General features: G+C 49.8%; 1 protein-coding gene across 2 annotated transcripts in view; it reads left to right on the top strand.

Moving 5' to 3' along the window:
• Positions 1–8,569, top strand: part of LOC308338479 (interleukin-10 receptor subunit beta-like) — a 55,778-nt gene extending 47,209 nt beyond the window's left edge. For both annotated transcript variants that reach the window (XM_080796585.1, XM_080796583.1), the window contains 2 exons: positions 2,241–2,395; positions 7,414–8,569. In XM_080796585.1, the coding sequence (XP_080652711.1) occupies positions 2,241–2,395; positions 7,414–7,674 (416 nt within the window). In that variant the 3' untranslated portion in view covers positions 7,675–8,569. The remainder of the gene's footprint in view (positions 1–2,240; positions 2,396–7,413) is intronic.
• The last annotated feature ends 7,444 nt before the right edge of the window (positions 8,570–16,013 follow it).

Raw genomic sequence — 16,013 nt, 5'->3', positions numbered from 1 at the left:
GTAATTTACGGCCCCTGGACTCATTCCCCAGGTGAGCACAATTTCCCTGCGGGTGAAACAGGGAGAGGCAGTCCTCCGGGCCGCACCGTCAAGTGGAACTGAAGGAAGTCAGAGAGCTTTCTGGGGAGGGTCTGACACTGAGGTCCTCCCCTAAGTCCCAGCCCGTGTGAAGCAATGACCCGCTCTCTCTTGGGGTGACTCACAAAGGCATCGTCTGAATTTTGCTGCCATTGATCAGGTGTGCCTGTCAAGCATCCTTAAACCAGCGATGCCGACACGTCCTGGCTGGACCACAAGGGGACCGGGCACTGCCCTCCAGGGGCTCAGCACAGTGTCAGTGACAGTGGCGGGCTCGGGGGCTTAATCCTTGTTCGCTGAGTGGGGGGGGCCCTCCGTCTGGCTTGCTCGCCATGTGACCCTGCGTTCACCAAGAACGGACACATTTGGGTTGGACGTGCTGAAAATATGGGCTGGCAGGCGCCCCTCCTCAATTTTAGCAAGTGAGGCGACTTTGCAGGGGGTCTGGGAGGAGGTCCCTTGAGCTCAGGGCCCAGGCCGGAAAGATGATGATGACCAGACCACTGCCAGCGTGAATGGAAACAAAGAGGGGCAAGGGAGGAGGGCAGGCCCATCCCAACCCCTGCTTCCCACCCCCCCCCACCACAAACCCCACATGGGTTCAGACATCGAACGCCTGTGGGCACCCACTGCTCAGTGCGGGGCTTGGGGGGCCGGCAGCCAACCTAGCCCCAGCGAACTTCGGTCTGCCCTGTGCAAGTAGGAATCGACATTTCCTCCGCAAATAAAATGACTCCCTTCTAAAAAGACTCGTTCTTAAAGGGCAGGGTTCATTGGCTTGTCCTCTCTGGGCCCCAGATGCTTTGGGTTTTAATCGGGAGGATGGTGCCGGTTGCCAGGCTCCGGGCATTGGGAGGGTGGGTGGCCCCGAGCAGCAGGAGAAGGCGCCTGGTGCTGAATGAGGGGAGCCGGGACCACAAATGCCCGGGTCAGAGACAAAGCTGGCTGTTAGAGCAGTAAAAACAGATTTTGTTCAGTAAGGACTTGCAGGAGGGAAAGAGCTACCTGGGTGTTTTAAAGGACGGACAAGGGAGGGGCAGAGAAGAGAGGCTCGGGGAAGGGACACATCACAAAGCAGGTGAGAGGGGCCTGGGGCAGTGTCCACACTGCTCCATCGGCTTGGAATGCCAATTGGTGTTTATCAAGTCAGGCTCCCCCTTCCCGCCAAGGCTGGGGGACAGGGGGTCTCCTTCACGAAGATTGCAATTTAGAGGAACGGCTGCCGGTCCTTGAGAAAGATAGCCCTGGATTTTAGGAGATACAGATGCATCTTGAAGGGGCAGAGGAAGGATTCACAGGCATAAGCTTTGGATAGCAAAGGCTCTAAGAAAGGAAGGCCAGGGGGTGCCTGATGGCTCAGTGGGTTAAAGCCTCTGCCTTCGGCTCAGGTCATGATCCCAGGGTCCTGGGATCGAGTCCCAGATCAGGCTCTCTGCTCAGCGGGGAGCCTGCTTCCTCATCTCTCTCTGCCTGCCTCTCTGCCTCCTGTGATCTCTGTCTGTCAAATAAATAAATAAAATCTTTAAAAAAAAAAAAAGAAAGAAGGAAGGAAGGCCAGGTGTTGGCGGAAGAGGCAGTGAGTTCTTTTGTGACTTTTTCCAGACAGAAACCTGCGGTGGGTGCTAGGTCGTGCCAGCCGCAAGGCCACTAGAGGCCACACTGGAGTTCGGGCCGGTGTCTGAGTGGCCAGGGAGCTTGGATCGTCGTGTCATGCCGAGAGCTTTTGCCCTTCTCAGTACAAAATACGCAGCGCATGCATTTCCTTGGGGCTCTGGGGTCCCGTTTCCTGCGTCAAGGCAGCAGAGGCTTCTCCAGAAACCTGGGGAGGCTCATTGCTCAGAGTCCCTGCTAAGTGTTCTCATCGTGTATGTCCGCAGTTGTGCCCGAAACCAAAGCTGGAAAAAGACAGGAAGGGGGTGGGGGGGATGGTGGGGGGGCACTTGCTGGATCCTTGGATCCTGGATCAAGGATCCTGGATCCTTGAGCAGGTGTCCCGTGTTTCCTCCTCACCGGCCTCGTCCCGAGATGGGCGTCTGGCCCCGTTTTCAGGGTCTCCCACCAGATTGCCATGGTGATGGAGTGTGGAGGTAAGGTGACCCAGGTGTCCTTGACTGCAGCCTAACGCAGCACCGCCCCCCCCCCCCCCTGCCGCTGTCCCACAGAGACAGCCCCGCCCTGGACTGTGGCCGTGGTCCTGGCGGCATCCTTGTGCGCGGCCCTCTTGCTGCTCGGCTGCTCGGCCCTGCTGTGGTGTTTGTACAAGAAGACCAAACACGCCTTCTGCCCGGGGAACTGCCTGCCGCAGCATCTGAAAGAGGTAAGCCTGCGATGGGCCGGGTGCGGAGAGGAGGCCTGTCCTTGCCAGCTAGCGCTTGACGCGAGAGGGGACGACCAGGACTTAAAGTTTACCAGGACTCCTGTGGGAAAGGCCGTCCCTCTGGGAACCCTCTAGACCGGCAGTCGGCTAGCTCTCCCTTGAAGGGCCAGATAAAAGCAAATATTTTAGGCCTCGTAGCCCAAGAGGCAAAATCAAGATATTGTATAAGTACTTATAAAACCGCTTAAATGTAGGCGTTTAAAACTCTTCAAACCGGGCTGAATTCCTGGGTTTCGCCGTAGTTTGCTGACCCTGCTCTGGACTCACAGAGCCTAAAATTGCGAGCGCAAGGGAGCACCGGGTTCCCCGACGGGGTCTCTGGGAACGCTGGTAAGCGGGGCCACTCCTGTGTCTGCCGCGAGGTTCCCGCACTCCAGGCCCCGAGGAAGCTTCTGGTGGTTGCGGGCCCTCTGGCATCCCTGGGCTCGTGGACACATCACCCCGATCGCTGCCTTCGTGTTCACATGACGTCCTTCCTGTGTGTGTCTGCGTCCACATGTCCCCTTCTTCTAAGGACACCAGCTATATTGGATTTGAGGACCGCCCGAAGGAGTTCATTCTGCCTCGATTACCTCTGTAAAGACGCTATCTCCAAATAAGGTCACATTCTGAGGCAGCGACCCTGGGAGGGGCAGCAGAGCCCCTCTGCTGGAGCTGACGCTTGTTGGAGGAATGAGATGCCGTCCCTGTTCCACAGGCCCCTGCTCAGCACCGCTGAGGTCTGACGGGCCCAGGGCCCCGGGGCGGCCTCGGAGTTCAGACATGACACGGAGACACAGAGCCGCTGCCCTGAGTGCACACACTGGCCTCTCCCACAGACTTCCTCTTCCCTGACCCTCCCGTCTCCCTTCTTCTGGGTCCCTGACCACACCGGCCTAGCCATTCACCTCCGCCTGCGAGTCCAGGAGGAGCCCAGTCTTGGGCCACTTTTCTTCCAACACAAGAGGAGCACCAGTGGAGGGCTTCCTCCTCCCACTGCCGTTCAGGGCCCTCCGGTTCAGCCCCTGGTGCTACCACCGGCCATTCTGGGTTTGCGCCCATGTGCTGTGCCCAACTTCCCATGAACCGCGTTTGACCTTTTCCCGCTCCCTCAGCTGCCCCCCCCCCCGCCCCTGTGGTCATGGTGTGAACAGAGGCAGACGTGCTGGTACAGCAGGGGTGCATAGTGTGGGAGGCTGGGCCCCACGCATATGTTTCCTCAGACTTCGCTGTAGGACCTGGTGGGTCCAGCAGGCCTCATGGGGGTGACTCACTTCTGGGTGGCCCAGTCTCCCAGTGTCCTGGACTGTCTCTCCCAGTTCCCTATAACGTCTAGGAGCTGTTTTTCCAACAGGATATATATAATTCCCTGCTGTGTGATGGCCTCACCTAGGCCCCAAACTGTAGTGACCTGCACTGTGATTCTCCTTTTAGGATTTGACGGATACTCCAGCCAGCATCTTTTCCCACCACAGACCCTTTGGGGACCTGCCACAGCACGTAGCCAGTTCACGTTCAACTGACGTGTCATCATTGGCTGATCGTGCTGGGCCTTCGTAGCCCTGCACCAACCAGCCACGAGATGTGGTTAGGGCACCCTGCTCTGTGGCCCATACCTTCCGCAGGGCCCTCTCCTGCCCGTGGCAGCTGTCCTGTGTCACTCTGTGAATTGTATTTCCAGGGGCAGAACATACTGCCCCCAGACCCATGCGGCCCACCTAGCATCGTGCTGATTCTTAGCAGTGGGAGGGGTGGGATGGGATCATTGGTCCTTTACTTTGGAGAGGATGTCCAGCTCACCCTACTCCACGGAACCCCTAAAACTTTGCCGATACAGCAGGTCCCTGAGTGTTCACCCAGGGAGTGTCCCACGCTCCAAAATGCATGTGCCCAACCAAGGCCTTGCCACTTCTATCCCCTCTAATATCCTGTTGCCATATTGTCATGATAGCTGATGCCAGGCCTCGTTCCCAGACCACCCAGTTGGGGGCTATAGACTACCACCGGGAAGGACACAGTTCCGCGGTCAAGGCCCCTCTCTTCTCTATAGCGCAGTTTCTGAGACTACTCTGCTGCAAGCCAGGCCAGCCCCAGGGTCCCCAGAGTCTATGGCACAAGCACCTCCACAGTGAGGGCTGGTCTGGGCCATGCAGCAGCCACGGTGGGTGGCAAGTGAGACACGTGACCCCAGGCAAGTGTTTCTGAGTGGCTAGGGACCTTTTAACAAGAGGTGTTCACCAGGATGGCAGTGCCAGAATGAGCCAGGAGGCCTCTGTGAGCTCTTGAGAAGCAGGAAGAACAAAAGGGGAAAGGCCCATTGTTCGGGTGGAAAGTGTTTTGTGAGTGGAGACGGAGCAGGAAACACAGCTAGTCACTTGAGACAGAGCAGGAAGCACGGCTAGTCACTTGCTGTTTCTGCTTCTGGCTCGCCATCACAGAGATGGGTCAGACAGGGAGAGATGGGACTACGTGCTTCCAGGCAGGTCCAAGCCAGAGACGGGCATAGCAAAGGGGTGGCTGGAATGAGCCCCCTCTGAGGCTAGAAGACTTTGCAGACCCACCTGCGGAGCCAGCCACTGTGATCGATCTGAGAAATGCCGACAGGTGCTGGAGAAGGGGAGAGTTGGGATAGGGGGGTGGGAAGGACGAAGGAGGTGCCAGGAAACTATGTAGACTGAGATCATTGCGTCATGAAATTCACCAGCCTGATGCACGATGTAAGGGTCCCCTAACCATGGCCCAGAGAATAATTGCAAGTTCTGGGAGACGTAGTGGGGATGGAGACTTTGCGTTGAAGCCATAGGGTGGTTTATCCAATAGGACATATTGAGTGTGTGTGTGTGTGTGTGTGTGTGTGTGTGTGTGTCTGTCTCCCACCCGGAGACCAGCCTGGTCCTTGCTTTCCTGAGACTCACAACGCGTCTTCCTCTGTTCTTCTTTCCTGTCCCCTTGCCCTGGAGAATCAAGAATGGCTCTAGTCCATTCTTACGAATCCACTGGACCCAAGGGTTTGGGGAGGTTCCTTCTGCCCCCAGTGTCCTCCTTTGTGCAACAGAGATCTGGACATAATTCCTCTTGCCACCCCCCTCCCTTCCATCAGCTGCGGGAGACCCAGAGGGTGGGAGGTGGAAATCCTGACAGGTCCACACCAGGGGCAGTGCCGCTGCCAACGACTTAAATTAAGTCCCATCAAAGGGCTGAGTGTGGAGATGACATTACGAGGGCAGCGGACTGTCAGGGGTGAGGCTACAAGTCAACAGCGGAGGGGAGAGGGAAAGCCGCAGAGCCCTGAGACTGTCTCCACCTTGTCCTGAAGACACTGGTGGACCTCCAAGGAGGGAAATTGGCAAACTTGAAGTCAGCAGATGTTCCGGGAAACACAGCTGGGCATCTTTCATGGTTCAAAGAGCGGGAGAGACCCAGATGGTTAGACTCAGGTTCTGGCCCGTAACCAGCCCCCAACACCCAGCCCCGGGGAGGGAAACCGACAAGGCTGTATCCATAAAATGCGCTAGACAGAAACATAGCACAAGCCACGTGTGTCTTAAATTGGCTAGTAGCCATGTCTGTTGTTTTTTTTTTTTTTAAGTAAAAAAGGGGAGATGAAATTAACATTAATGATATATTTTATATAACCCAGTATATGCAAAATAATCATTTCAACACGTAATGAGTAGCCTTTTTAATACTTGAAATACTGACCTTCTCTTTTCCTACAAAGCCTTCGGAATCTGGACTCTGACTAGCCACATTTCAGGTGGTGAGTAAGCTACACGTGACTCATGGCTCCCGATGGGGCAGGCAGTGCAGGGCTGAGGGTTACAGACCCATCGGGTGCTGGTGAGACCCCTAACCCAGCCAGAGGACACATGGGAGATTCTGTTCTTTTTCCAAGACACATTCATCCCATGCCTGCAACGTGCTGCTTCCTAGAGGAGGTGACGCTCGGGCCACGTTAATGCCACAGCATTGGGATTGGTCTAAAAAAATGCCCATCCCAGTTTACGAGAAAAATTATCAGAGGGGGACCTGATTGCACCATCAGAGGGTGGCCTGAGATGCAGATTCGTGGTGGAATTTTAGAAATTGTGGTAAAACACACAGAACGTAAATTTGCCATCTCGACCATTTTTTAAAGATTTTATTTATTTATTTGACAGAGATCACAAGTAGGCAGAGAGGCAGGCAGAAAGAGAGAGGAGGAAGCAGGCTCCCCGCTGAGCAGAGAGCCCGACATGGGGCTGGATCCCAGGGCCCTGGGATCATGACCTGAGCCGAAGGCAGAGGCTTTAACCCACTGAGCCACCCAGGCGGCCCTCATCTCGACCATTTTTAAGTGCGTAGTTCTGTGGTGTTAAGTGCCTTCACACTGGGTTACAGTGGCGGGCAGCCAGCGCCACTGTCGATCACTGGAACTTTTCCATCATCCCAAATAGAGTCTGTCCCCATTAAACAAGAACTCCTCCTCTCGCCCTCCGCAGCCCCCGGCACCCCCCATCCTTCCTACTTTCTGTCCATGAATTTGACTCCTTGCGGGACCTCAGATTTAGTAGAGTCATACAACATTCGTCCCTTCGTGTCTGGCTTACTCACCTAGCATAACGCCGTGCGTAGCAGGTGTCAGAAATCCATTCCTTTTCAAGGCTGAATAGTTTTCCACAGTAAGGATAGACCACATTTTCCTGGTCCATGCCAGCGCTGACGGACACCTGCATTGCTCTTACCTTCTGGTTCTTTCTTTGAGACCCAGCTTTCTGTTCTTCTGGGTATGTATTCAGAAGTGAAATTTTGCACTGTATGGCCATTCTATTTTTAAACTTTTGAGGAACTCTGATGCTGCGATTGTCACATGCTTTAAACCAGCCTTCTCCAGCCGGGAGTTCCATATAAAATCTGTATAAGCCCAGAAAAAGGAATGGGGAAATTTTGATCACTGACTTTGTGTTTTTTTTTTCTTTTCTTTTTTTATCCCCTCACAGTTTTTAGGCCACCCTCATCATAGTACGCTTCTGTTTTTCTCCTTCCCACCCGCTGATGAGAATGAAATCTTTGACAAACTGAGTGTCATTACACAAGTCTCCGAAAACAGCAGGCAGAATCCTGGCGATGGCAGCTCCCCCGGGGCCCCGTCCGGGCAGGGGTCCTCCGAGCTGGTCCCCAAGGAGGGAGTGCACACCAAGGGGTACAGCACCCCCCTCCTTCTCTCGTCCACCTGTGAGGGTCAGCGGGAAACCACCTGAGCAAACCCCACATCTAGAACTCTCAGATTCCAGGACAACATCTGAACAACCAAAGAGCTAGATTTTAAAGGCTCGCTTGGCAAAAAAAAAACACTCCACGGTGGGAATGTGCTGCTTTATAAAGGCCTCAATGATTAAAAAAAAAATTCTTGATCACTGGGGAGTATCATCTCCAGCCTCTTCTGCTCACTACTATAAGGAACAATTTTTAATTAGAAGAAACAAAAATACTTAAAATGAGGGATAAAAACCGAGATGCTGCAAAATCCAGCCAGATGGCCAAGAGACGGATCCGGAAAGCAGCCTCAAGTCACAGTGGCCAGCGAAATTTTGGGATTCTCAGGGATACTTGGACTGGATTTATTTTGCTACCTGTACATGTTCTATATAGTGCTGGTGCTCTATTACAGTTTTATTCTCTAGTTCATCTGTATGCGTGAACGGTACTACGTTGGGTAATTGGCAGATAGCGCGTGAGGCTCTCGTTTGCTATTTCCCGTGTCCGTTCGACAGGTATTCCTCGGTCCTTTCCTCCGTCACCCGGGAACAGTGCCGGGGGCAGGGGGTGGGGGGCGTCTAATAGTATCTGGGAGCGATCAGTCCAGGAAGCCTTGGGTTCCACTCAGGCACCGCGCTAGCCTGTGACCCTTCAGCTTCCTCATCTGTACGTGGAAATCGAAAGACCTAAGGATTAGTCATATTCCATGAAAAGCACCGCCCCCGGGTGCACCTGGGTGGCTCAATCGGCTGGGGTCATGATCTCAGGGTCGTGGGATCGAGCCCTGTGCTGGGCTCCGCGCTCAGGCCGGAGTCCGCCTGAGGATTCGCTCTCTCGCTCTCCCTCTGCCCCTCCCCCTTCATGCTCTCTGTCTCTTTCTAAAATAAATAAATCTTTAAAAAAAAAATTGGCTTCTGTGTGGCTGTCATTAAGCGTTTGCCTTCAGCTCAGGTCTTGATCCCAAGGTCCCAGGATTGAGCCCTGCCTTGGTCTCCCTGCTCAGCAGGAAGCCTGCTTCTCCCTCTCCAAACCCCCTGCTTGTGCTCCCTCTCTCTGTCTCTCTCTGTCAAGTAATAAATAAAATCTTTAAAATCTTTAAAAAAAAAAAAAGTGCTGTCTCCAATAGGCACTCAGTAGGCACTCAACAAATGTCAAGTAATAAATAAAATCTTTAAAATCTTTAAAAAAAAAAAAAAGTGCTGTCTCCAGTAGGCACTCAGTAGGCACTCAACAAATGGTAGCTCTTTGTATCAGCGATATAATCTCATGGGTATAACCTTAACCCCACACACTGAGGTCAGCAACCAGTGTCCCTTCCTCTGTGTCAGATTGCCCAATAAAGCAGATTCCTCAAAGGCCACAAAAATGGGGAAAAACACTTCTTGGAACGACTTGACATTCTTAAAATGAAGTGTCATGGGCTCGGGAGGTGGGGGAAAGGTGGGGTGGGGGTAGGGCTGGAGACGAGAAGATCGTTGACCTTTCTTGCACTCATTTTACATTTCAGTATTTTTAAATTATTTTCAGTAACACTGTGAGGGAGAGATCACCATATTTTCAGTTCTTTGTGCCCCCAGACATCTTAACTGGGGTCTGGGGCTCGTCTTAAGACAGGGGAGAGAAATTTATTCTCTTCCCCAGTTAAGCTCCTACTTCCTTTTTTTTTTTTCTTTTTTTTTTAATTAAATTTTTTATTTATTTTCAGCGTAACAGTATTCATTGTTTTTGCACCACACCCAGTGCTCCATGCAATACGTGCCCTCCCTAATACCCACCACCTGGTTCCCCCACCCTCCCACCCCGCCCCTTCAAAACCCTCAGGTTGTTTTTCAGAGTCCATAGTCTCTCATGGTTCACCTCCCCTTCCAATTTCCCTCAACTCCCTTCTCCTCTCCATCTACCCTTGTCCTCTATATTATTTGTTATGCTCCACCAATAAGTGAAATAAGTCAAACAGAGAAAGTCAAGTATCATATGGTTTCACTTATTGGTGGAGCATAAGCTCCTACTTCCTAAACACACATCGACGGGGAGGGGGCACTCAACTTGGGGAGGCATCTGGCTCAGGAGAGAAGAAAAGAGACACCTCATCACCCACCCTCTCCCCGCTGTGGACTCTCAGCATTCTTTTGCCCCCCACACCGCACCTGACTCTCCTGCATGTGTCTGAGGAAACTCCCACCTTGCAGATGTGAAACTCTCCCTCTCTCTGGGGGCTCCAAATGCTGCATGCTCATTTCCCAGCCCCCTCACTGCTGGCCTAGAGGCTCCAGCCCAGCTTTGACTTAGAAGGTGGGCACCAGCAGCAGAGGCAGGAGAAGTAGCCAATGGGGAGAAGTAGCCAATGGCTAATGGGGGCTCACACCAGCACAGTGACGTCCCCACCAGAAGGGGTCTGATTTGGACATTGTTCCTGTTTGGGTCCCCGATAAAGCTATTTCCCCCAACTCTCCTAGAGAATCTGTGAGCTCCTCTCCATGTCCATCTCCAAACTCCTTTTCTGCTTGTATCAGCCCTGATCAGTTTCTCATCTTTGCATCTAAAACCCTGAGCAGGGGCCCCTGGGTGGCTCAATCAGTTAAGTGTCTGCCTGTGGGTCAGGTCATGATCTTGGGGTCCTGGGATTGAGTCCCGCATTGGGCTCCCTGCTCAGCAGGGGGTCTGCTTCTCCTGCCTGTGCCTCTCTTTCCCCTCTCCCCACTCACGTGTCCGCGCGCACACACTCTCCCTCTCCCTCCCTCCCTACCTCTCTCTCTCTCAAATAAAATCTTTAAATACTAAAAATAAAACTCTGAGCAGGCCACAAAGAGTGGAATGGCATGGATGTGGATTTCCCAGGCCTAAAAAAGCGCGTACAGGAGGAAGGTGGGCATGAGTCATCTCTCTGCATGGTTTCCTAGCTGAGGGAGTTGACAGAAACACCTTCCCTCCAGAGGTGGGAGGTCCTGAAGGGTTTAAGGAAAAGGAGTTGAAGCCCAACTGGAGCGTGAGGGGCTAACAGCCTCCTACCAAGGATGGGAGAAGACAAGGTGCGAAGACAAGGGGAGAGAAAACTATGGGTCCTCCCTGGCCAAGAGCTGACAACGGATGCCCTGCCCTACTAGGAAAGACCCCAGGTATTTTGTGTGGTAAGGGTGGAACCAGGATCACCTCAGCGACCAAGGATTCGAAGCACACTGAGAAATGCACTCTTATCTGCTCCCCTCATGCTGCCCACACTCCCCAACTCCCACTGCTGACAGACATTTGCTTAGTGCTGAGAAGCTCCCCCCCTCCTTGTGTTCCCCATCCTCCTAAGCACTCCTTTTATCTCTTGACCATCTCTTTAATGATGCAATCTGCTCATGCCTTCAGCACATAGTAAGGCACACGTCTATCCTTTGGCAATCTTGATGGTAAGGAATGCCTATTTGACTTCCGTTTCCCACAACATGGCTGACTAGACAACCTTCCTGACCCTCAGATGAAATCAACTGAAATGTTGGAGTAATGTTTTAAAAAAAAACATTGCAGTTGTTTCCTAACAAGGAAGGAAGGAATATCCAGAGGCCAAAATCTACAGAAGCTGACCAAGTGTCACGTTTCACCTTGAGGGCATTTGACAAACCCTATGGGTATAAGTCCCTCACAAGTTCTGAGGAGACAGAAGACAGAGACCAGGGCTCACCTAAGGTGGGGTCTCAAGGAGCCCTCTTCATAAATCTGAAATCCCAAAGAGCCATCCCTTCTGTGTAAGGACTACTGGGAATAAATGAATCCCATTCTGCCCCCATATTTGTTTTTAGGGCTGCCCTCACAAAGTACCACACACATAGTAACTTAACAGAAACATATTCTCTCACAGTTCCAGAGGCCAAAAATCCAAAATCAGTATCACTCAGCTGAATTCAAGTCGTTCGAAAAGTCCTCAGAGTTTTTAGGAGACAATGTGTTCCTTCTTCTTCCAAACGCTGGCTGTCCCTTGGTGGATGGCAACCTCACTGCAGTCTCTGCTTCTGTGTTCACATGACCTTCTTGACCCTTCTGTGTGTGTCTCCCTCTGCCTCATTCTTTTGAGGATATTTGTGGTTGCGTGTAAGCCCCACCAAGATGATCCAGGAAATTTTCGCCGTCTTGAGACCCTCAGTTTAAGCACATTTGCAAAGACCCTATTTCCAAGTAAACATGTTCACAGGTGTCAGGGATGAGGACCTGGAATCTTGGAGGGTTATTATTCAGCCTACCACACATCCCTAGCTGGGACTACAAGGGCAGTTTTTGGTTTGGGTTGTGTTTTCAGAGTGAAATGGCAAAATATATCCTCCCTGAGAAGTTACCATCTCAAATGAAAGGTGTGCAGCCCAAAATCACACTGTCTGAGTGGTCAACAAAAACTTCAGAGTTCACTGTTAGAAATCACAAAACCCAAAGGGAAAGTCTCATGAGCAAGAGCCAGCAGAAACAACAAGCAACTAAGTCAGACCCACAAAGACTTCGGAACCTGCTGTGCACAGAATATACAGCATGCTTAACAGAGTTAAATGCACATAAGGGGCACTGATAATGTCAGGAAGGCACAAGAGGCTGGATCATTCCACTTTATTGTGGCAGCACATAAATCCCAAATCTCAGTGACTAAGAGCAGAGGTTTGTTTCTCACTCATTTTGCATGTGGCTGAAGGTTAACTGTCAGTCTGTTCTAATCTCAGTGACCTCTTCATTCTAGGATCAAGGCTGAAGGGCATGTTAATGGTGAGAGAAATGTCAGCCCCCACAACAGTCCTTAGAGCTTCTGCTTAGGCCTGGAGCCTGTCATTTCTGGCCACATTCCTTTGGTCAAAGATATGGTCAAGGCCAATGTCAATGAGTGAGGAAGTACTCATCCCCTGGGGAGGAACTGCAAGTCATGTAGTGACAAATGGAGGAATGTAGAATTCTCTTACAAGGAAGAGAGAGAATCACTGGGAGCAATCATTACAATCTGCTACAGACTGAGAAATTGCCAAATAGATTTGGGGGGCAGGGTGCAAATAGACCGGTGGAAATGAAAACTCTAATCACTGAAATGTACAAGTCAGAGGATGGGTTGAACCACCAATTAGACACAGCTGAAGAGAGAATAAGAAAATTGGGCAGGAGGGGGAGTGTATCTGTCAGGGTTCAGAGAAACAAAACCAATAGGATGTGTATACTTGTATGTAGAAAGAGATTGGTTTTAAGGAATTGGCTCATAGGATTATGGAGGTTTGTGAGTCCAAAATACATAAGGCAGACTGACAGGCTAGAGACCCAGGGAAGAGTTCACATTTAGTTGAGTCCAAAAGCAGCCTTGAGAAAGGATGACTTCTTCCATGAATACCTTGGTCTTTTTGCTCTTAAGGCCTTCAACTGATTGGATAAGGCCCACCCACATTATGGAGGATAATCTACTTTACTCAAAGTCTACTGATTGAAATGTAAATTTCATCTGAAAAATATTTCCACAGCAATATTCAGATGCATCTGATCAAATACCTGAGTACTATGACCCAGCCAAGTTAACATATAAAATTAGCCACTGGAAGGGTAGATCTGAAGTGAACATCAAGGAGGCAATATAGAGAAACATAGGATAAGAAAATGTGAGAGGTTAATATATAAGACATATGATGTATAGAGTGAGATGATCTATTACATGTCTGATCACAATCTCAGAGGACAGGTGAGAAATGAGGAAGCCACTTTGAATATTTGAAAAGACAACAGCTGTTCAAGACACCAGTCTACCAAATCAGGAATCCCAGCAAATCCCAAGCTGGACAAATAAGGAGAAATCACATCATGGTAAAACTACCAGACATCAAAAACAGAGAAGGTAGATTACCTTCGAAGGAAGAACAATTAAATTTATGGATGATTTCTCAGCAGTAACAGAAACCCCAAGTGGATAAAATAAGTTCTAAGTGCATCAGAAATCTCAGTCAGGGGCACCTGAGTGGCTCAGTTGGTTAAGCATCTGCCTTTGGCTCAAGTCATGATCCTGGGGTCCTGGGATCGAGTCCTGTGTCAGGCTCCCTCCTCAGTGGGGAGCCTGCTTCTTCCTCTTCCTCTGCCTGCCATTCCCCCAGCTTGTGCTCTCTCTCTCTCTCCCTCTCTCTCTGTCAAATAAATAAATAAAATCTTTTTAACTTAGACCTGTATATCCTGAAAAATGTGTATCCCTTCAGGAAAAGGGACAAAAAGACTCAGACAAACAAAAGTTGAGAACATTTGACATCAAAAGGTCTTGATCAGATAAAGATCTAAAGGGTGTGTTTTAGGCTGAAGGATACCCTTCCCACATTGAAGTTACAATACCTAAGAGGAAAAGAGGAGAGAACCTGGTAAATACGTGAGTTAATCTAAACAAATTTGACTACGTACGACAGTAATAATCTATTCTGGGTTGTCAATGCAGCAACTGAAACACAGAGGGGAAGAACTGTAGGAAAAGTGACCGCATGTTCCTGCTGTGTTTCAGAGAAGAATAAAGACACTGATTCATTTGAGACATGGATAAGTTAAGCATGTATAGATTCCTAGAGTCACCTCATCACTAGAGAAGTGGTTTCCATCTGGGTCAAGGAAGGGAGACAGTTTTGACCCCAGGGGACATGAGACAATGTCTGGAAACTTTTGTGGTTGTCAGAACTGGAGGAGTGTTACTGGTCTCTGGGGAAAGGAAGCTGTGAGACTGCGAAGCGGTCAAAGATGCACAAGACAGCCAACATGCGACAGAGAATTATTCAGCCCAAAATATCAATAGAGGAGAGGTTGGGAAACTCTGCACCAAAAGGAAAAAGCAGGATAAGGAAAATGACTCACTCAAAAGATTACTCTGACCAAAAAGAAGGGACCGTGAAAAAAAAAGGCCCAACAAATGGGAAACATAAATAATATAATAGAAATAGATCAACAGGTCAATGGACTAAGAGATCCAGTAAAAGATAAAATTGTCAGAGTATATTTTTTATATGATAGTAAAATTCTAGCTGTTTCTAAGAGACCCACAGAAAACATACAGATCTAGAAAAATTGGAAATTTTTAAAAAGAAGGCAAAGTATATGCCAGGCAAATTCTCACGAAGAAAGCAGATTTCATTATATTAACATCAAACAAAGAAGACGTTAGGGCACAGAGCATCTGTGTAGAAGTTTCGATTCATCAGGAAGGTAAAACAGTTCTAACCAAGCACACACTTTGTGGCGTAGCTTCAAAATAGATCAAAATGGGTAGAGCCACAAGGAGAGCCTGACAAATTCACTCTCCTATTAAGATAGTAATAATGGCCACCACTTGTATGGCAGAGCCAGACACTGTGCTGGGCACATCACCAACTCTGTTGTCTGCTGACTCTAAAATGCCATCAGTTGTAAGAGGAGCCATTAGTATTTGAACTGAGAAAAAAGAAAGAGGGAAAGAGGGTCTCTTGGGGCGGGGGGGCTCAATTTGTTAAGCATCTGTCTCTTGATCTCGGCTCCAGTCTTGATCTCAGGTGGAGAGTTCAAGCCCCACCCAGTGTGGAGCCTACTTTTAAAAAAGTTAGCAAAGAAAGAGAGAGAGAGGAATAAAGAAAGAGAGAGGGAGGGAGGGTGGGAGGAAAGAAAGAAAGGGAAGGAAGGAAGGAAGGAAGGAAGGAAGGAAGGAAAGGGAGGGAGGAGGAAGGAAATATTAGGATGGAAGTTGCCTCAGTATTGATTGTCAGACAAAATCTAAATGTCAGGAATGTTAAAAATGTGTGTGTGTGTGTGTGTGTGTGTGTGTGTAGAGAGACAGAGACAGAGACAGAGAAGAAGTACCCGTGACAAAGTGTTAATAATGATTCTAAATGCAAGGTATCTAGACATTCAACTTCTCTATAGCTTAAAAAGTTTTCAAGATAGGGGCGCCTGGATACCTCAGTCGGCTGAGCGTCCAACTCTTGACTTTAGCCTCAGGTCCTGATCTCAGGGTGGTGGAATCGAGCCCCACTTCGGGCTCTGCACTCAGAGCAGAGCTCTGGGGAGCTCCAGGATTATCTATCTCTCTCTCTTACAAATAAATAAGTCTTTGAAAAAATTTCTCACAATAAATAGTTGGGGAAAATTGTAATAAATATACAGATGCTTACAAATAGTCCTCATTCCAACACTTTTGAATTCCCATATGCGTTCAAAATACATAGGATTTTTCTCAAAATGAGCTGGTAATGGATTTTTGTCTCAGGGAAAAAAAAAAAATCTGTGCAGGCGTTTTCACATTTGTTTTGCTGCTCTAATGTTATAAATGGCTCTGACCCGGCATCTTCCTATTAGGTGACATTTCCACTGCCCCTTGGCAGGGGGATGCTGTTGGGGGACTTCT

Source organism: Martes martes (genome assembly GCF_963455335.1).
Source record: "Martes martes genome assembly, chromosome: 1".
Classification (NCBI taxonomy): Eukaryota; Metazoa; Chordata; class Mammalia; order Carnivora; family Mustelidae; genus Martes; species Martes martes.
This window is presented reverse-complemented; position numbering and strand designations above follow the sequence as displayed.